The 22344-nt window shown below is 36.2% G+C and overlaps 1 protein-coding gene across 1 annotated transcript in view; it reads right to left on the bottom strand.

The window, feature by feature from the left end:
• Positions 1–14592, bottom strand: part of LOC149375224 (uncharacterized) — a 33372-nt gene extending 18780 nt beyond the window's left edge. Inside the window, 8 exon segments of the mRNA XM_089589918.1 lie at positions 8252–8404; positions 8540–9009; positions 9230–9605; positions 9694–9721; positions 9964–10094; positions 10230–10498; positions 12115–12258; positions 14493–14592. Coding sequence (XP_089446044.1) covers positions 8252–8404; positions 8540–9009; positions 9230–9605; positions 9694–9721; positions 9964–10094; positions 10230–10498; positions 12115–12258; positions 14493–14592 — 1671 coding nt within the window.
• Positions 14593–22344: the final 7752 nt, after the last annotated feature.

Raw genomic sequence — 22344 nt, 5'->3', positions numbered from 1 at the left:
TCTCACACCGTTTCTATTTTCCTCCGTTTTACCGTTCATTTTCGTTCAATAAATATCAAAGATATAATACCAGTTATACGTCCTTATTTTAGAAATAAGTTTTATATTTTTTGGCGCTCGACGTGGGGCCTCTTGTTAAAAACCCCGCGAACGTGTAATTCTCAACATGAAGAGAGGACAACGAGATATCAAAGACCGTCCATTAACGAAGGAAAAGCCTCGAAACGAAGTCCTTGAAGGTGATGAGGTTAACGAGGCTGACGATGCCGTATCAGACGAAGAGCTGGCTGACGAGTTCGAGGGTGGGACCGGTGCAGCTGATCAGGTTGTGCTCCAAAATGTTGGTGAGTCCTCGGAGGAGGAAATGGAGGAAGGAAGCAGAGAATTGCAGGAGATGGGTCTCTCTCCTTCAACCGCAGCATCACAGGGCCTCTCATCGACCTTGACGTCTGGTGAACTCGGTTTTGCGGCAGCGCGAAAACGCGCACCACCTGCTTTTATTTCTGAGAATGTCAATTTCGCACCAGCGCGGAGGCGCCCACCACCTTCATCAACCGTGACTTTTGCAGTTGAAAGCCCAGCAGCACGTAAACGTGTAACTGCGCGCCCGACTATAACCTCTACGATGACTTTGACGGCGGGTTCTGCATCGGCGGGTTCTGCATCGGCGGGTAGACGCGCACCATCACCCCTTCCGATGAATTCAGCTGTGAATTCTGTAGCGGCACGCAAACGCGCACCACCGCTCCGTGCGACGGACACTACAGCAGCAAGCAGACGCGTACTGCCATCCCGTACGACGATCTCAACGACGGGCACTGCAACAACGCGCAAACGCGCACAGCTACCTCCTGCAACGGGTGCTGCAGCAGCGCGTAAACGCGCACTGCTGTCCCTTTCGATGACCTCAGCGACGGGGACTGCAGCGACACGCAAACGCGCACCACCCCGTACGAAGACCTCAGCGGCGAGCTCTACAGCGGTACGTAAACGCGCACCACATCCCCCTGCGACGACCTCAGTGACAGGCTCTGCAGTGGCACACAGACGCCCACCACCTCCTCGTGCAAAGAGTTCAGCGTCGAACTCTGCAGCAGCGCGTAACCGCGTACCACCACCTTCTCAGATGACTTCAGCGGAGGGCTCTGCAGTGACGCGTAAACGCACATCACCATCTTCTACGGCGACATCAGTGACGGGTTCTGCAGTGGCACACAAGCGCGCACTACCACCCCGTGCAACGACCTCAACGACGGGTTCTACAGCGGAACACAAGCGTACACTGTTTTCCTTGTCAAAATTACCAGTAGCGACTGGTCACGCGTATCAAACTGAACCAACTTTAGATCAGGAGTACCCTTTTCCGAATTATGCGTCTCAACCATCGGCTTCCTTTGCATCTTTTCCTAACCGTAATGAATTCGGAAATGATTTTGATGTGATGGGAGATCGTTTTGAAAACAATTTTGCCAATAATGGTTCGAATTCCGAAATTGCATCTGAAAATGAGTTTGAATTTAAAAATAATTTTGAGAATTTATACGATCCTAATAATTTTCATAATAGACTCGCGAATTGTAATACTCACTCTGACCGTTTAAACGCAGACTCTATAAAAGATTTAGCAGACGCAATAAAAGAGACCTTAAAAGAAGTTCGAAATTCTAGTTTGAGCAATGATAATTCGGTTTTTTTAAATAGAATGACATCAGCTAAATCATTGCCTATTTTTTCTGGAGAACCGCTCGAATGGTCAAGATTTAAGCAATCCTTTGAAATCTCGACTTCTTTGGGAAATTACTCAGATGCAGAAAATCTTGTTCGTCTTTCTGAAGCTCTGCGATGCGAAGCTCAGGAAGCTACTCGAATTTTGTTTATTGCCGGAAATAATACAGAGCAAATTTTAAAGACGCTAGAAATGCGGTTTGGAAATAAAAAACTGATTCTTGAAAAGATAATCAAAGAGATTCGAGAGCTCCCGAGCTTGAAAAATTCAAATGTTAACTTAGTAGATTTTGCGACAAAATTAAAAGATTCTGTAATTGCGATAAAATCGATTGATAAAAATGTAGGTTATCTTTTTAGTCCAGAGCTTGCAAATCAATTGTATCAAAAGTTGCCAAATTCAATGATACACAATTATGTAAGATTTTCTGCTAATGAGAACTCATCAAAACCTGATTTAGAAAAAATAGCTGACTTTGTTTTTCAAGAAGCCGAATTAAACATCAAAGCTGGAATAATTGCTGTAGATTTGAACGAAGCAACTGCGAAACTGTCCGAACCTAATTTTCGAACGTCTTACGGTAACAAAAGAGTAGTTTTGAACCTTAATGTTGAAGAAGATGCAAAAAAGAGTCGTACAGAAAAAAAAGAATGCTTTCACTGTGGTCGCGAGAATCATTTTATTACTGAATGTAGAGATTTCGCAAAATCTCCAATTTCTCAACGTTGGAAAACTGTGAAAACAAACAAGCTGTGCTTTAATTGTTTAGATAAGAGTCATGTGAGAGATAGGTGCACCGCGCGATCGTGTGGAAAATGTGGTATTAAGCATCACGAACTTCTACATACTCCTTTTAAGAATAATGCTAATTTCAATGTCAAAACTGAGACTAAAACAGAAGTTTTGAACCTAAAAGATTCTGAGCCTGACGCTTTGTCAGTTAGCAAACAGTCATGACTACATTCAAGAGTCTTATTAAAATCAGTACCCGTTCTTTTATTGAACAACTAATCTTCGGTTTTGATTCATGCCTTATTAGATGAAGGTTCCATGGTTTCATTAATTAACTCGAAGATTGTAAGAAAGCTTAATTTAAAAACTTCACGTATAAATGCAGTTTTGAAGGAGATTGGTGGTGACGATAACGTTACATTTTCCACAGAGCGTATTAATTGTCAATTAAAGCATGATTCAAAGATTTTTAATTTAAAAAATCTACTTGTAGTCGATGACCTTGCACTTCCCATGCAAAGTGTGGATTATAAATTGTCTCAATATTGTGAGAAAGAAACAAAAGTTTTTATTCATCCGTACGATGAAGCTCCGCAAATGTTGCTAGGTCAGGATAATGTTGGTTTGATAGTTACCCAAGAGTTTAAAGAACTAAGAAAGAATTCGTTACTAGTTTCTCGATGTGCTTTGGGCTGGTCAATTCACGGGTGTTTAAGTAGAAATGAGTCTGAAAGCTTGCAAGCTATTTCCGCGAGTCTCAGTGTCAATTCGCGAGAGGAGACTTATACGAACGAGGAGCTTAATGAATTGGTTAGGAACTATTTTTTAATCGATGATATCGGCGTGAAAGACTGCGAAAATAAAATAAGTTTAAGAGATGAATGCGCTATCAAAATTTTACAAGATACGTGTAAATATAACAATGGAGCGTGGGAGATCGGTTTACCGTGGGTTTCAGACGATACAGATTTTCCGGATAGTCGTTCAACCGCTTTGCAAAGGCTTCAACTACTAGAAAAAAAGCTAGCTCGTGATAAAAATTATGCAAATTTATATAACAAAGAAGTGACTCGTTTATTGGAAAATGGTTACGCAGAAAAAGCAGAAAAATCATTCGGCAAAAGAGTTTGGTATCTTCCCCATTTCGGTGTGCGTCATATAAACAAACCAGGCAGAGTACGTTTAGTTTTTGACGCGGCGGCAAAAACGAAATCATTAAGTTTTAACGATTTGTTATTCTCTGGCCCAGATTTTCTTAAATCTCTCCCAGGTGTTTTAATGCGATTTCGTCAATATGCTTACGCGGTTAAAGCAGATCTTCGCGATATGTTTTTAAAAATTAAGATTTGTAAAGAAGATCGCGATGCTCAGCGATTCTTGTGGAGAGACGGGGATAGTTCAAAGGCTCCACAAGAATACGTCATGACTTCCATGTTATTCGGGGCAAAATCTTCACCTTGCACAGCTTTATTTATCAAGGACAAAAATGCCGATTTATTTTCTTCTCGTTTTCCTGCAACGGTAAAGAGTTTAAAAGAAAATTGTTACATGGACGATTTTTTGGATAGTTGCATGACAGCTGAGGAAGCATCCAATCGCGTTAAAGAATCGAAAATTATAAATGCTAATGCAGGATGGCAAATGCATGGGTGGGCTAGTAATTCAAAGCTAGTTGTAGACACTATAAATGACGGAAACTCGACCGAAAGCTTTATTGAGGTAAAAGATAACGGTGAGGAGAAAGTTCTCGGGCTAAAATGGCTCAATTTACCTGATGAGTTATCTTTTACTTTTAAAGAGTCTAAAATAGACAGTGATATTATCAGTGGGAAAAGAAAGCCTACAAAGAGGGAGTTTTTACGAACAATCATGTCGGTTTTTGATCCGTTGGGCTTCCTTGCGCCTTTTACCATTCGTGCGCGTATGCTTATGCAACAGATTTGGCTTAGTGAAGTTCGCTGGGATGAGAAAATTTGAGAGGACGAGTTCTCATTATGGAAGCTTTGGTTACATGATTTAAATAACGTGACAAAATGTCGAATCCCTCGCTGTTATCAAAGCCTTACCGATCAACTTGATTCAGCAGAATTACATATTTTCTGTGACGCGAGTTCGAAAGCATATGCTGCAGTAGCTTATTGGCAATTCGCTTTAAAAGACGGGAGTTTTCACACGGCAATTATCATGTCAAAAAGTCGAGTTGCGCCGTTGAAAGCGCAATCTATTCCCCGCTTAGAACTACAGAGTGCCTTGTTAGCTACGAGATTAGCTAAGTTTATTGCGCTAGAACATACTTTTTCAATTTTTCGTAGATTTTTTTGGTCAGATTCTAAGACAGTATTACAGTGTATTAAGAAAGATTCGCGAGATTATAAGATGTACGTAGCTAATCGTCTCAATGAAATAAACGAGAATTCAAACGTGAAAGAGTGGCGGTGGGTTCCTACAAAGGAAAATCCAGCAGATGATGGTACTCGAATAGCACCTGGCGCGTTAGACTCTAACAGTCGTTGGTTTATTGGACCAGCATTTTTACACAGGGATGAAAGCCTTTGGCCAAAAGAAAATTTTGGGCAAAAATATAATATGCAGGACAATTGCGAACTTAAAAAGGATTCGGTTAATACTTTTACTCTTTCGATCGAAGATGAGTTAACTGATTTTTCGCGTTTTTCAAGTTGGAAACGTTTAATTTCCGCTTTATCACGAATCTTAAAAGCCGCAGAAAATTGGAAAAGAAAAAGTCACTCAGCTTTAGAACGGAATAAACAATGGCATAATAATTTTTTGACAGCTATAGAGCTATAGAAAAAAGCTGAAGAAATTTGTTTTAAAAATAGTCAACTAATGTCATTTAACAAAGAAATACATGCGTTAAAAAATTCAAAGCCATTACCACGAAATAGTAAAATTATAATTTTAACACCTTTTTTAGACAAAAATGATTTGTTAAGATCTGAAGGTCGGATACAAAAGTTTGCATCAGACGGTGTAGTTAAAAATCCTGTTATTCTTTGTGCAAAAGATCCGATCGTAAAATTATTAATTAAGGAATACCATGAAAAATATTATCATGCTAATCATCAAACGGTTTTTAACGAACTACGACAGAATTATTGGATTGTGGGTTTGCGTCAAGGTCTTAAAAGCTTATCGAGTTCGTGTATAATTTGTAAAATTCGGAAAGGTCAACCAGCACAACCTAAAATGGCTGCTCTACCCCCAGGACGTTTAGCTTACCGTTGTCGTCCATTTACTCATTGCGGACTTGATTATTTTGGGCCTATTCAGGTTAAAATAGGGAGGAGGCGCGAAAAACGTTGGGGAGTTTTACTGACCTGTATGACTACACGTGCCATTCATATTGAGCTTGCATCTAGTTTAAGTACAGATTCCGCGATATTGGCTCTGAGACGTTTTACCGCCCGAAGGGGAACTCCTGAAACAATATATTCTGATAATGGTACGAATTTCAGGGGAATGAGTAAAGAGCTTTCTCAATGTATAAAGAACTTAAATCGCGAAAGCTTGGGTAATTATATGACTAATCGAAATATTGAGTGGAAGTTTAATCCGCCATCCGCACCTCATATGGGAGGTGCATGGGAACGTCTCATTCGATCGGTTAAAGTTGCCCTGACTGCTGTTTTGAAAGAACATGCTCCAAAAGAGGAAACGCTCGCGACAATTCTTGCAGAAATAGAGCATTCTGTTAATTCTCGGCCTCTTACACATGTCTCTTCTGATTCCCGAGATATTGAAGCCCTAACGCCTAACCATTTTTTGTTGGGAGCGTCTTCAGGGCAGATAAGAATAAGTCGGTGCGATTTACAAAACGTTTGTACGAGAAAACAGTGGAAAATTTCTCAAAGCTTTGCTGACGCTTTTTGGAAAAGATGGTTGCGTGAATATCTTCCTACTTTAATTCCACGACAAAAGTGGCAAAAAAGTGAGGCACCTCTCCAAGAGGGTGATCTAGTAATAATTTTAGATGATAAGGTTGAAAGAAATTATTAGAGAAAGGGTATAATTACCAAAGTTTTTGTGAATCGTGACGACGGTCAAGTACGTAGCGCTGAAGTTCGAATTGCGAACGGAACATTAACAAGACCAGCGAGAAAACTTGTCAAGTATGCTTGAGTACAAAATAAAGTTTTGTATGAGTGGGAGAAATGCAAAGAATGTAAGAATGAAAGAGAAGGAGAGAGTAGCTCGTTTTTTAAAATACTATATGTTATCGATTGTTTGTATAACTGCGCCCGCGAATCGTAAAGTTGACGATTCGAAAAGCCGCGTGCACGGCTTTCGTTTGGAATGTCCGGGGCCGCATTTTTCCTGTTCAAAAATGAAAGGAGCACCGGGGCAAGGGGGGTAATGGCTCTCTTGCGGACGGGAGGCTATGGTGGCAATTGTTTTATGCAGCGAATAACTTGGAAACCAGAGAAATCAACAAAGTGACTGTGTTGTCAAGCAGGAGCCACTCTCTCTTCACTTCTTTCTGAAGACTCGAACCTCTCACACCGTTTCTATTTTCCTCCGTTTTACCGTTCATTTTCGTTCAATAAATATCAAAGATATAATACCAGTTATGCGTCCTTATTTTAGAAATAAGTTTTATAATTCTCTGTCTTTTATATACAAGAAATAAGGAGCTCTAGAAAAGTTTCAAATGCCTATCCCTTTAAAAGATATAGCTAGTTGACGTTTCGTAAAAAAAATTCACATTTCATGAGATTTCAGTTTTTTCAAAGTAATTTTGAAAAGCTCATAACTTTTTCTAAAAGTCCCATAATCAATTCTATCCGAGTTTCAATGAAAGCTCTTTTCAAGCTTCTTTAATTAATCTTCAAACGAACACTGTTACTCTTCTCTGAGTCAAATTATTGTTAAAACCTTCACCAGCCTAATAATTATGTCGAAATTATAGTGTCTATTCTTGAATTGTATATAAGCTCGAAACTATGATATATTCACTTATTACGTCGTCGATGCTAACAAAGAGCTTTCGTTTGATCTTTGGTTGAGCGTAAAACGTCAGACGGAAGAGAAGATACGAGGATTTTAACTTTATCATAATTTCGACGTAATACATCGTTAAAGTATTTAACCACCATTTGACTCAGAGAAGAGTAAAATTTTTTGCTTGAAGATTAATCGAAGGTGGTTTAAAAGAGCTTTCATGAAAGCTTGAATATAATTGATTATGGTACTTTCCGAAAAAGTTACTAGCTTTTTAAAGTTACTTTGAAAACACTTAAATTTCATCAATTGGGCATTTTTTTCCTAAATTCCAATTAACCTTAAATTTTGAAAGGATTGACATTTGAAACTTTTCGAGAGATTTATGGCTGCGGTTACATGTACGAAGGAAATATCTGTAACTTGTCTTACTCGTGTCTTACGTCAAGTTTAGACATGAATTTGACAAGCTTAGGATATTTTTTTGGTCTATATAACCGCAGCCTAATGAGGTTAAAGTACTTTCACTTATTTTTTTTTAAAATTACTTTAGCTTTTGTAGAAAAGAATGAAGCTGAAATAATAAATCACCTAAATATTTTCACGTGTTCACTAATGGTTTTTATAATCCTGGCTGCATATAGAAGAAAAAAAGTCATGTCCCATAGCTGTGCCTCCAATTCTTACTATTCTTTAACAAATTACGCTTTCTAATTTAGAGAAAAATCTAGAATTATACGTGTATAGTACTCGTTTTGCAAGTTATTTTACTAAAAAACCTGAACCGTAGAAATTCGTTCAAACCAGCAATAAAATTTTTTTTTTCCAATTTACCTGGAATTCTAGAGATACATTCATTTTCTGATAAAACTTTGGTTTTATATGATCCAGTCGTAAACTATGATTAACCCTCAATCCAAAAGATTTTGGATTTTCAATATCCAGTAGTGCATACCAATGCTTTAAAGAAACACAGCCATCTGGTGTCTACAAAAAATACTATATGTTATTGTACATAAATGAGTTATACTCGTTTAGAGAGTAATGAAGAATAGATTCGGCACTACTTATAATACTCATAGGGATTACCAGAAAATATAAAAAAATATACGTCATATGTACCCAGATCAAATCTTCTTTACTATGTTTAGTGAAAAAATTTCGCAGACACTTAATTAAGTGCGGGAAATCAGAAAAAAACCACAAACGACGGTTTTCATCAACAATATGTTGAACACTAACGGTTTCTTCGTTCACTCCAAACAAGTCCCACATCGTCCTATTCCAGGAAGCTCCGTCATTAGCAATTTCATCAATTTTGAGGCCCGCCCTTTCGCACAAAATGATTGCTTCCATAACTATTTGATGAAGCACGGTTCCCGACGCACTCCCTTTACTAAGAAAACATCCTAATGACTGAACCCATTTTCCTTTAAATGGTTGAAACATAAGTACGAGGGCATGATCTCCTTTTTTCCCTTTCTGATGTTTCAGAGTGTACTTTCCTAGGTCAGTAAAACCTTCCACCTGCAAGTTTTGCTTATTCAAACATAGCGTCGTAGATAACTTCATTTCATCAAGAAGTAGAATACCTGAAATTAAGACAAAAATGTACCTATGTATATAAAAATTAATGACTTATATGTAACACCAATAAATTTGAGCCAAAGCTAACGCGAAAAAAGTGAAAATAATTAAAATATAGAGCCAGCTCAAGCTTTGCAAGTTCAGTTTTTTAATTTTTCATGCTCTTTGTATTAACACAGTTAATTATCTACAGTAACTCGCAGTACAAAAAAGTTCTGCTCATACCTCGAACATCAGACACGTCCATAGTACTTGTTTTCTTCTTAATAAGCTCAAACGTACTGTTTTGAAAACCATAAGAGCCTTTAATAACTTTCATGTACGAATTTAAAGTTTTTATGGACGGTAAAGCTAGAATCTTGTGAGTTCTTAAGTGATTGTAGGTTTTTTTACTTTTAATTCGCAAAAGTATGCACTCATATATCCACTGATTAGTATATCGAACTCCACGCGCATCTTTTACCTTCGACGAATCAAAGCATGCTTTTATGGATAATTTTTGTGCTTCTGGTAAATTTTGGCAACGTCTCTGTAGTATTTCCTCATCACTTTTCGCGCATTCTGCTTTTAGTAGTCCGATTTTTTTTTTAAGCCTATTAATCTTTATAAGAAATATACATTACTTTACAATGTATTACTGTCAGATCGACCACATGAATAATACTATTTGAAAAGCACAAAGATTTTACCTTTTCTTTCAATCGAAGATTTCGTCTACTATAATTTCGTTTGATGGCTACGTATTTTTTGCATTTAACATTTAGTCTCTCTATGTGTTTTTTGGTATCATTTTTTTTTCTTTGTTTAACAAGTTCTATCTTTGTGCCTGGGGACCAGGTGTTGTTTCACTCTTTTTTAATACATACCCTACACATTTCTCGTAGCTAAATATGTTAAAAATAATATTTTGTTTTATTAAACATTGTGAAAAGTAATAGAAGCAGTAGCAGAAATCGTACTTGTTACTGTAGTCGCCTAGTGACGAGCACGAAATCACTTTTGTAGACAAGTAGTCGATGAGTTTATTAATTCCATGTATGCTGGTAACTTTTTCAAAACCAATGTCGACTAATTTTTCCTCCACGTATATCTGTAAAACTCAATATATGATTAATTGTATGCTAACTGTACTCAAAAAGTAATGCCTGATAATATTATTCATGTGATTTGTTCGTGCATGGAAATTTTGTAAGAAATACAGCCAACAACTGTAATCGCCACGTACATTAAGCGTCATGTCTGAAAACAGAACTACTCTTTTTTCGATGGCCGAATATTTATCTTTCCAAAGAGTCCACATAATGCATTGGACGCCCGACATAATAACTTGAGGAATCCAGTTTGGAGTCAACTTAAGGATTTCGTTGTTTTTGTGAATCTCTTCATAAATGCCAACGAACTGACGTTCTTTATTGGTAACCGAATTTGGAGACTTGTTACCTTCTACGGAGTTTATTTCAAGTAGTACGTCTTCCAACAAACTATTGGGTCTATCTAAAAAAAATGATTGTTATTACACGGAAATTGTAGTACAGTCCAAAACAATTAAACAACTTTAATTAGCCGTTTTATACAAGGTACTTATTAGATGAATATTTACAGAAAAAAATTTATTAATATTTGGTTGTCCTTATGTACTAAATTCAACTTTATGATCATTAATCATATGAAAATTATTTGTTGTACTCTGCAATAGAAACTATAGCCTGAAAAATAAAAAAAGTTAGAGAAAACATGGGCCCCCAGACACATTTTGATTCCCCATTTCAATAGCATAGGATTTTTTTTATTTCAACTTAAACAAAAACTAAACAAAGTCCACATTTAAAAATCCTTTACTATTTTAACAGGAAATAAAAATTAATTAAAGGGTACGTGTTAAATCAAATGTTTTTCGGCTTTTGGGCTATGCATGTTTACTGTAGGATGCAACGGATGACCTTCAAAGGGTAGGTAGATGATCAAAAAGCTAAAATTTGTAAATAACGGATGCCCTCATCGATATTACACGCACTGAAGAGACTTCGTTACCTGCTTCAGTTTGATGTGGAACATCTGGAAAAATACATGGCATGGCACCCTTTTTTAATGATGGCTTCTGTTTTTCTATACGATATATACTACCATCAGGCATAATATGATGAAATTATTTTACCACATCGTCACGATTAAAGTGCAACTCGCATATTAGATGAGATTTTTTTAATTTTTGTCCATTGGGCACTACAAGTTGCCATTTTCCGAGAACATTAAATATGAAAACCAGTTACGTGGTCGGTCATTATTTATACACTTACTTAATTTTACATAAAAATAAATGTTTATGTTACACTCGTCGGTCGAAATAACGTTAAGGATTCGCTGACACTATTATTGTTTGAACGTCTCGTCTCGCAACCAGGAATAAAACAAGCCATTATTATCAAAATCAGACGTAAATAGAAAAAAGATTTATAAAAAACACGTCTTTCTCAAGATAATATCATCTAACACCACATTTTACATCAAACAAAACGCAAAGAGCAGCATTCCATCGTGATCGATCAAAACGAATGAATCGCGAGGCGAGTGTACATATATGTTCATAAGCAGACTACACATTATTCATCAAATACTACTAATTGGTTCTTTATTAGAAAGAATCGAAAAGTATTTGCTGCAGTATTATTCATATTAGTCATAGACTTCAATTAATTCTAAATAGTTATTTTCCATGCATGCATGCATGATCTACAAAAACCGCTTTCCGGCAGTAGTGGCAAATAAAATTGTATGCGCACCATGACCGGAAATATAATAATAATACAATGCAAGCTAGCCTATTGCAAGCCCAACCCTATGTATTGGTCGTTTCTGTGATTTGCATCTGTGGATAAGGTAACTTGTGATTTGCAATGGTACTTACCTTGCAAGCGCATGCTTCGTTTCCTTCCGTTAGATGGCTCTGATGCTAGTTAGGTGAGATCCCTCATACATATATATATATATATATATATATATATATATATATATATATATATATATATGTATGATCTCCGTCAGAAAAATCTGACTACCTTTAGTGTACAGAGTTTCATCTCCTTATCTCTTACTTCGTGACATACACATACAGTCGTTATCATCTACAAGCTTTTGCGGTACTTTGGTATCAGTTTCTTCGTCTATTCTGTCCGGTATTTCAGCTACATTGTCATATATGCAGTCTTCTTCCAGAATCGTAACGTCAACGTGCTTGACATTAGAGCAATTTTTTCCTGAACAGTATTTACACATTTCTGTGCAAATAACACTATTTTTGAAGAAAGTGTATGAATAAAAAATTTTCAAATCTACTTTGAAGTGCATATTGCATTAGAAAAATAAAAATCTTTGAATTCAGTGTATGAATTTTTTTCCTGCAATACAACCAAAATATACTAGGTCAAGAAAAAAATATAATTCGAGGATAAACTGCTTAAAAAAATACATAACAAATTTTCTTTATTTGTATACATAATATATACGCTAGCTGATTATTATTTACCTACTAATTCAATTTTTTTTGTGTGAACATAATGCCGGAATGTGCGTTTAATCACTGTAACAACTGACATGGAAAAGTTAAAAAACAATATATATCGTTTCACAAGTTTCCCAGCTAATGATAATGTGCTTTGTAGTTTAAAAACTTTTAAAATTTGCAGATAAACATGGCAGTGGGATCGAAGCGTTCCTGATTGGTCAATCAAAATAGATGTGCCAATGTCACAGTTACACAGTTGCGACTTACGACACATTCTGCCATGGGAAAAAGCATACAAAGTTTTTGACTTCATGTATATAGTTACATCCTAGTATTGGTTCTAGTTCTAGTTATTCAATTGGCTTTTGGAAGCCTAAAGGACTCCGTTATGCCACATTTTCATATTTTTTTTTTTTAAAAGTTTTTAATTTTGGTACCGTTTTTGATAACTGAGTTCAACGGCTGGGTGTTAACACTGAAGAGCCAGGAGCTATGAGTTTTTTTCGGACCGTAACGACTTGTATTTGTCTGCGAAGGCAGAGCTTGAAAATGTAACTGATTCGAATTTCAATAAAATTATATATTTTAGTCGGCTCAAAGTATCCTAGAACACAAGTTATTTATAACTTTTTTGTGCTGATCGGATTTGCATAGAGGAGACCGGGGCTGAATGGGCCAAGAATCGTTGAAACTAACATAAAGATATATAAATAAGAAAATCCGTTATTTTAAGACTCAATATATTTAAAAAAACTCCCAAGAGTAATATTTTAAATTTTTCGGATCCAAAAAGTAAGGCTAATTTTATTATGGAATAAGAAAGAGAAGTACTTCAATACACCCATACCGCCCTAGCCCTAGGACGAAATGGGTATAGCACTGCGGCGGTATACGCCTGTACATTTTGAATGAGAGACAACTTTTTGTAGAATACATCATAATAAATGTTAACGCTTTATTTACTATATCTAAAGAATAAAATTGAGGTGATAAAAATAATAAGTTACTGTTTTCTTTAATGGTTATTACAAAAACATAAAATCATTTAATACTGTCATACATTTTAATTGTAAGTAACTTGTAAGTTTTTGGTTGCACTGTAAGTCTAATATAGACTCGTGTTTCAGAATTTCTTCACAAATGTTATTTTCTTGCTCAACAGTAAAAATGGATTTGAAACCCAAAGCTAAAAAATTTTTACACATAAAATTTTCTAGTTTCCAAATTGATTAACCTCAAATGTATATGAATGTAAATGATCAGATTTTGTTTTGGCCTACATATTCTGCTGTACGTTTCATATCCCTGGTTTCAAAGAAAAAACTTTCCGAACTGTTTGAGCAATTAATAATATACCTTCATAATGTTTCTCTATCTCTATAGACACACCGAATTCTTCGGATGTCAAATCTAATGTTTCCCCTTTAAATAGCGCGTCTACAGCACTTTTCAAGACTTCAGAATACCATGACAGTCTTATAACTTTTTTGTAGTTACGAATTAATACATCTATTTAATTAACTATTTTAAAAAATAAACTTGATTAACTAAGTCTCTGTACCTATATACTTATCTATTTACATTTCTACGTAGTCGTCTGTAGTCGTGATCTACTGTACCGACACTTTCATCTCACCTCACCAAAGTCCACTCAATCGCCCCAAAGGTAATTTTTTTTTAAGCATGATAAGTATGTCATTTTTTTAAAACTGTAAAAAAACGCTTAACCAATTTAAAGTTAAATGGTTATATTTTCATTTAAGATTATTTTAAACCCTTTGTATACAATTTATATTTAATTTTTGATTCATTAAAAATCTGTAAAAATATATTGTTTGGAGTAAGTTTTTTAAAAATATTTATAATATTTAATTAAAACTAAATAATGTCACATTTTTCTATTGGCGATTGTCTTCCGGTCATTTAAAAAAAAAAAAAAAAAAAGAAAGCAAATCTTATATTACCGCTTTTAAATATTGCTGATACCCATATTCTCCTGATCCACATTCCGCTTTGGCGTCCTATACGGCTTTTCTTCCTGGGTGTATAATTGTCTCCAGGAGTCAATGTCCGACTTTTGTCCCATGTAGTGTAAGCGATTTTTCACATTCCTTTGTCAAACACTCAAAAATAATACCGTACGTTTTTTCCAAAAGCCCGTTTACCATTTTTTCTCTTCCTCTCCAAAAAATATGATGTTTTTCCATGATTTCAAGGGGAAAAACGCAACATAACCTCTTAAGTAAAACTCGTATGTACTGCTTATTAGGAAAAAAGAGTACTTTGGCATTTTCTGCAAGGAAATTGCAACTACGCAAAAGATAGCGTGGTACTTTTTCTATAAGCCAAAGATTACATTTTTTACCTGATAGAAATACTTTGCACTTTAAATACTAAATTCAGAGTACTTGTCGCATACTAAATTATCAAATAGAGCCTCGCAAGTTATGTCATCTTATCTCACTAATACATACAGCAAAGTGACAAAAATCGTAGTGCTAACCACGGAAGTAGATAAGCTATGGCGGCTCTAGAACATGGCGGTTCTAGAACAGCCCCCTCTCCACGGCGTGTACTCCTCTGCGGCGTGCCCCTGCTTCCCCTGCGGCCAATGGGCGAGCGGATCCAGCAGTTTCCTTTTTATGCGCGCGCCGCTTGAGTTTGTGCGTACTACCTGCAGCGCTACTCGAGTTGTGTGCAGTACAATTCTAAACGACGTTGGCGTTTACAACGCCTGTTTTTTCGTAGTACTCGGTAGTCTTGGCGGTTCAGAGTGGAATTCGACATATTATAAGTCGATTGTCTATTGGAGAACAGTGTCACTGGTAGCCGGGTTATGCAGCTGCACGACTAATAGCTCATTTCTTAATGAACTGCTGCTACACGATTATAGTAAGCGACCATTTGCTCGGGGATATCATAACCAGACCCACTTAGGCCACCTTACGGAAACTGAACTAAAGTGAAAAGCTATCGTATTTTTTCAAAATTTTGAGCTTATTTATTACTGTTGTTATTAGTTTTTTTTAATATCAAAACTATGTGAGAACCATCTAGGAAGTGTCAAGAATCAGTGTGCAATTTTTTAGCAAAATCGGTTAAGTAGTTTCCGTGAGTAGATAAGCTATGGCGGTCTTAGAACACGGCAGTTCTAGAACAGCCCCCCTCTCCGTGGCGTGTACCCTTCTGCGGCGTGCCCCTGCTTCCCCTGCGGCCAATGAGCGAGAGGATCCAGCAGTTTTATTTTTTTGCGCGCGCCGCTTGAGTTTGTGTGTGCTACCTGCAGCGCTACTCGAGTTGTGCGCAGTGTAATGTGCGTCTGCAGCGTTGGTTTGCGCGCGCTACTTGAATATGTAAAATGTTATGCAGCTTGCACACGCGATGGTTAAATGCATTTTTTTTTTTTCTAATGTAAGCGAGGGCGTTGCATGATAATGTAGAATGTGAAGTGGAAGGAAAATAATTGTTAACATTGTTGTTTATTTTTGATCAATCAGTTTATTAAAAAAAAAAAAAAATTTACATGTATAAAACTAGAATTGCAAAATGATTTGTTAAACACCTTATTCTTGAAATGCAAAGTATATACAGTGAAAATTTTATTACTATTTCTCTCACCATATGCTATACTTAACCAACCACGTCATGACCACTCATCCGCGTAGGCATCAGTTTTTGAATTTTAAGACGTTCATATGCTGCATAGTATGAATCACTGTCTTGCTTTGATGACTTGACTGATGTGCTAGTAATAAACCATTGTTTCAATAAGTGCGCTTTATGTACGGTACAAACTAGTTTTCTCTTTTCAAAACGATTTTGACCGTGTGTAAGGCATACAGGAGAAGAAACTTTATCTTCGAGGTGTTTGTAGGGACGACATGTTTGCGATAAATCGTGAACTTGTCATGTCAGAATTGAGCTAATGTATTGGGCTTCATCACTTCCATATGTATAAATTCTTTTAACGTTTTTAGTAATAGCTGTGAGACGATACTTCAAGTTATTTAATGAAATGTGACCTTCAAATAATTCGATTCCGTGGACTTCTAGTGTCTGGTTATTGTTATGCTTTTTTAAATCCAGCGGTAAATCATTGAAATTGCAGGGTGGTTTAACTATCCAATGACCAACAACGTTTCCTTGCAATGAAACCATGGAAAATTCTTTTGGTATGAAGTATCTATCAGCATTATGAAAGCCATTGATATTGATGATAAAATCCATGATGATGCATTTGATGAGTATCTATATATTGAGAATTTTAAGGTTGAAAATTATTTTCTCAATGTTTTCTCTATTTGACTGTTACTACTCGTGTCGCATTAGTAAAACTAAGAAAATAATAAGATACAACCCCTATTTGTAACTTCTCAGCTTTTATCAGAGCTAGCGACATCTTCCCACCCGCAGCGCTGCTTGAGTTTGCGTAAAATCTCTGCAACCGCCTCTCTGTAAGCGAGTATGAGATGCAACTTTCCTTCTCTTTGACCCCCCCCCTCCTCCGTGAGCGAGTATGAGATGCAGCTTCTCTTTTTTCCGGGCGCCTGAGCCACTGCGAGCATATCAGAGCTCGCAAGAAGTTGTGAGTATATTAAAAAAGCTGCGACTATACTTGAACAGTTGGATAGTTAGAAGCATCACTTTACTTTTTCATGCTTTCCGCTTAGAAGAGTTGTTCTTTCAAAAGAGAGAAGCAGATCATTTTAAGACGTGAAGTATAGTTATATCTCAGTAAGCTTAGGAGTCGCTCCAAATTTTTCCCTCTATGATTAATTAAAACAGCTAAATGTTCGAGCACAGTTTTCTTTTCCTCGCATGATTTATATGTCAAATGCATACCTTGTCTCATATAATTATGGCTCTACATGTATAGTTCAAAGCCCCTACGTATGCTGACTAATTCAAAGATAAAAAATTTCCAACGGGACTTCTTTTCTCGATAGGTTTGGAGCATTTTCTATCCAGAGCAGTACATAGTTGATAGAAAAATTTTACAGCAACTTTATACTGAAGGTGCTTACTTAAGAAAGTTAGGATTCATTTCAATTTTAGATAATTGTTTCAAAACTATTAAAAGAAATGAAATTATTATAGGCAGATTTTATTTTGAGAATTAAAATTTCTGAAACTATTGTAACGTCGAGTAGCAATGCACGATATCAATTTTCAAAATAACTAGCTCATTAAATATTTAAGGCAGTTGACACGCGCAAACATCATTAAACATTCATAACACACGCGCACAACAGCGTTTAAGTACAGCCACAGAAATAACAACCGAACAAAGCAGCAACATATTGTGCAATCCAGTAACCTTACGCGAAAACGGTGCACGCTACTCAATGATACTTCATACCCTGGTAACGATGCGCCCAATACATTGACAATAAGGTTTAGCAATAAAATCGAGGAATAAAGCCAGAGCCGTTAAATGCCCTCCAGAAATCTTTCACTGGATAGGCCAATTTTCACCATTCAAATTGGCACTAGCTTTATTCGCCGAGATAATTATAAGGGCAATGATATCAAACCAATTGATTGAGCAAAATAGGATAATTAGCGAGTATATCAATTTTTTACCTGTGTAAAGAAAGACGGAAAGAGATAAGTAATACCAAAACTTCTTTCCCTCTTTCTGACGTGATAAGAGCTGGACGCGGGAGAGACAGCCCACGTGTGTGCCGTACAATTGGCTCATAAACACTCAGCCCAATCCTATTTGACCATAAGTCATTAGGAACCTCTAATCTTCTCACGCCGAACCCTCTTTAGCGCGTAGAAATTGTGTGTAAAAGCGGCCCGTACAGGCACGAAGAGCAGTTCCCCATCGGTTCCTACCTCTAGTGTTTATCCTAGAGAACAAGAGCCCTGCTCCCAGTGCACAAGTTGCACCTAAGTCAAGTCAATAAAAAGAAAGTCGTCAAATTATATATTTTATTTTTCTTTTACCCCGAATCGTTGCGCACGAGGTTTCAGTGTGTGATCCTGACTCTCGCGCGCAGCTGGACAAACCGCCACCGGTCCGGGCGATATCGCTAACGTTACGTTAACTGGCGCGAACGAAATTTTAACGTCCCTTCCAGACGCTCAGAGATCGCGGCCATCGAAACTACGATTAATTCCGTAGCCTCCGTAAGCCGCTGACGCGAAGCTAGAGTAAACCGCGCATTATCGGACGATCGCACACGGTTAAGATCGGGTAGACGAAATCCCCAGATCCCCGTGTGGTGACAGATAAGTTCCAGTTAGGACCGAACTCGAGCCGACGGATTCGGCCTAAATCGTAAGTGTCACCTGTCCCCGCGCTATTGATCCCAGGCTATAAGGCGAAAGCCTTGGCCTAAAAATACGTGTCGCGACGTAACACTATTATAAATATTAACTGCATATGTTAAATAATATTGTTGACAATACTAAATAAGTACTATTGAACAAAAAAAATTTTGATTTTTTTGTAAATTAAGATTTTATTTATTAAAAATACGTTACATATTATGGAAACTACAATCTCAATTTATTCAAGTAACACAAATTTATTATACGACAGTTAAAAATAAAAATAAGAACTTCAATCAAATTTTAGAGAACGACACACTTTTTTCTTTTACTATTTGCTTCTTCTTCTATTATTTTCCTTTTATTTACGTACGTAACTTCACATACGATTTCGGGTAATGATATATTATGAACTGACGGTGATGATATATAAATAATTTTCTTATTATTACTCAATGGCGATGTCGTTAGATCGATTATTGATGACTTATTATTCACTACCGGCGATGTCGTTAGATCTACGACTGGCACCACTAGATTTAGTGGTTCCGCTGGCGGTGAACTCCCGTCTCAAACCTCTCCGTAAAAGAAGGTGAAGGAGACTCTGGAAAAAGACTCTCAGAGTCAAATGGTACTGACGATGCTACATCGATGTTTAAGAACGATGCTGTTTCCCATGGTGAAAAAAAGATTGATTCTAGAAAAAAAAAATTTATACAATTATATAAATTATTAATAATTATTAAAAAAAAGTTAATGAATATAGCAAAGTAATTTGCCAAAGCGCGGATAAAAATCTTGAGCTGTAGCCGTAGGTGAACTCCACCGCACCGTTTCAAGCGTCTCAAACCTCTTCGTATAGGAAAGTGTAGAAGACGCTGGAGATATATTTGCCATTGGGATGGCGATTCCAAAACAAGACGGTTCTGGAGGAAAACTTAAAGAATCAGTTTCTACTACTGCTGACATTGCTACATTTGAGAGCGGCACTGTTAGCCATGAAAAAAAAGATATTGATTCTAGAGGAGGTAGAAAAAAGTTATACAACAATTATTTTGCGGTTTATCATAAATACGTTGAAAAAAAATTATTCAATAAAATTTCACTTACCAAGGAGCACATAAAAATTCTCTTCGCAGTCAGACGCTAATGGTGGATGCAATTCAACTATCGTTGTCGGTGAATACGACGGTTGGGTTTTCAATTCTTCTAACTCGTGTATATTGGAAATTGAGCTTGTAGATATACGTTGTGGCGACGTGCAAGATTCTAAATCACAATCGTTGAAATCTTGTGGTAGCATACAATCCAAAATATTTCGGAAACTCTCTATTTCTATGAGTTGCATTTCACTATAGAACGCAGGCGATGGACGTGTATGAGCCATTTCAATGATTTTACAAAACTAAATATTTTAGCTCTCAACCCTCCTCTTATTAACTTTGAAACAGCTACTCCAAAAGCTGTAGCTTTTTCCCCCACCTTATTCTAATTTTTAGAATTTTCGCATAAGCCGATTGGAGCATTAGAAAAGGATAAAACTAAACTTCCACCACCTATGAATCATGTGTTAACGTCCGGAAGAGAAGGAAATTGCATCCCTTTTAGTGCACACGTAAAATTTCTTTCTCCCACGCATTCACAGTCCCCTCCCTAATAATATACTATGAAGGATGCTCTAGGCTGTCCTCAAGTGTCATAGTCATACTACTTGAATCAACCAAGGAGTAAAGGACTTAAACTACGAGGTAGCACAACGCATAGGTCAATACACACTCATCAAGGTATAGTAAAATCCTTATAACTATTTTTATGTAGTACATTTTTTCTTTACTCTACTAGATTACTAGATACGCAGAAATGATGTTGAGAGACAGCAGCACCAATATCTGTAAAATAAACAGCTAAAGAAATGGAGACAGTGCCAACAAAAGAAGCAGTAGCAGATGAAAACGGTAAAGTAGAAAAATTCATTTTTTGCGCGTGTGAAACATAATTTCTAACTTCCTGATGTGCACTATATCTAATACAATGATATAGATGTCTTGGGTGAAAGTTAAAATAACCCAATAAGTCTTACTCCAGGTAAAAATATATGTTGTTTTCTAAATATTCTTCAGAAAAAGAAATGCAGTTTTCTCAATGCAAATGGTTGGATAATATTGATTTACAATCACCACTTTCACCATCATGGGCATCATAGTTTTGTGAACAAAACGGAGAAGAACTGTCTGAGTCAGCACCAGGAGTCGTAGAAACAGGAGAAACTAATGCTACAGCAGTATGTAACGACAACGTGAAAGTTTCAAAGCCTGTATTTGTCCCGACTACGATCAAAGAAGAAAATATATCCCTTCCGTCAACATCATCACCATCGCAATCACTCGCAATAAACTGTCCTTTATCCGAAAATTTTGAGACGTGGTCTGAAGAAGATAAATGTGCGCTTATGGTAAGAGTACACATGTCTTTAAAAAAAGAAAAAATAAAAAGAATAGCTCGGGGGAAAAAATGATTAAGGAGATAGAAAAAATTATAAAAAAATTACAGAGAAAAGAGGCTTTGAAAAAAAACACAAAAACAAAAAGCAATAGAGAAGAAGCGAAAAGCTGATTTATTTCAGACAGGAAGATGCAAAAAAAAAAAATTTTACCTCAAAAATTATCAACTGACATATTTAAATATTAAGTGTATATTTGTAAAAAAATATACAATACGTACGTAAAATTTTTATGTAATAGAAAAATAACTTTATGATGTAATAAATTTTTTTACTTTTTAATGAAAATCCTGTCTTTTTTGTCTTAATTACACCTAAATTCAACTTTCCATATTTTTTTTACGTGCAATAATAAAACTACGTATAATTTTTTTAAAATCAAAAGTAAATTTATTTACAACAAATATTATTTGGTTTAACAATACAAAAAAAAATTTTTCATTTCATTCTCATTTGAACAATTAATAGTTTACTGTGTAATCTTCCGAATTTTACTATTCTTACTAATTTGCATCCAATCTTTTATTGCTAACACATTCTTCTCAACACACATTTAATTAATATGAAAGCTTATGACGTAGTCTTGTATGAGATTTGCAAGAGCAGGGCACCCATACTCCTCAATATTAATAACTCTGAAAAATATATATTTATTATTTACAAGAAAATGTTTATTAACATTATTACACTCACGTTATTTTTTATTCAGTTCATGATACATACTTGCATGATAGTATGTTTTGCAACTATTTTTTTTCTTATGACCTTTGACATAAACTGTTCCAACGTCAAACAGCATGCGTTTAAATTTTTCTATTCCCCCTTTCTAAGAAATATTACCAGAGTTCCAGTTTATACCATGAAAATTAGTTTCCAACCATTGATTCTGTCTTCCAATGGAAAAGGTGGGTAGAGTACAATGACGACCAGGAAAGTATCCATGTCAAGGTCAATAAAGGAAATTTCCTTGAAAACAAAGTTGTTACCAAAGCTTTTAAGGCCTTGAAAATGTACAATATGCTTCATTATTTAAAAAAATGTAATTGATGTTATTCAGCC

Source organism: Copidosoma floridanum, unplaced genomic scaffold (genome assembly GCF_036245765.1).
Source record: "Copidosoma floridanum isolate Cflo_tuat_1 unplaced genomic scaffold, Cflo_Japanese_pri ptg000010l, whole genome shotgun sequence".
Lineage (NCBI taxonomy): Eukaryota > Metazoa > Arthropoda > Insecta > Hymenoptera > Encyrtidae > Copidosoma > Copidosoma floridanum.
Note: the sequence above shows the minus strand (reverse complement) of the source record. Positions and strands in the feature narration are given on the sequence as shown.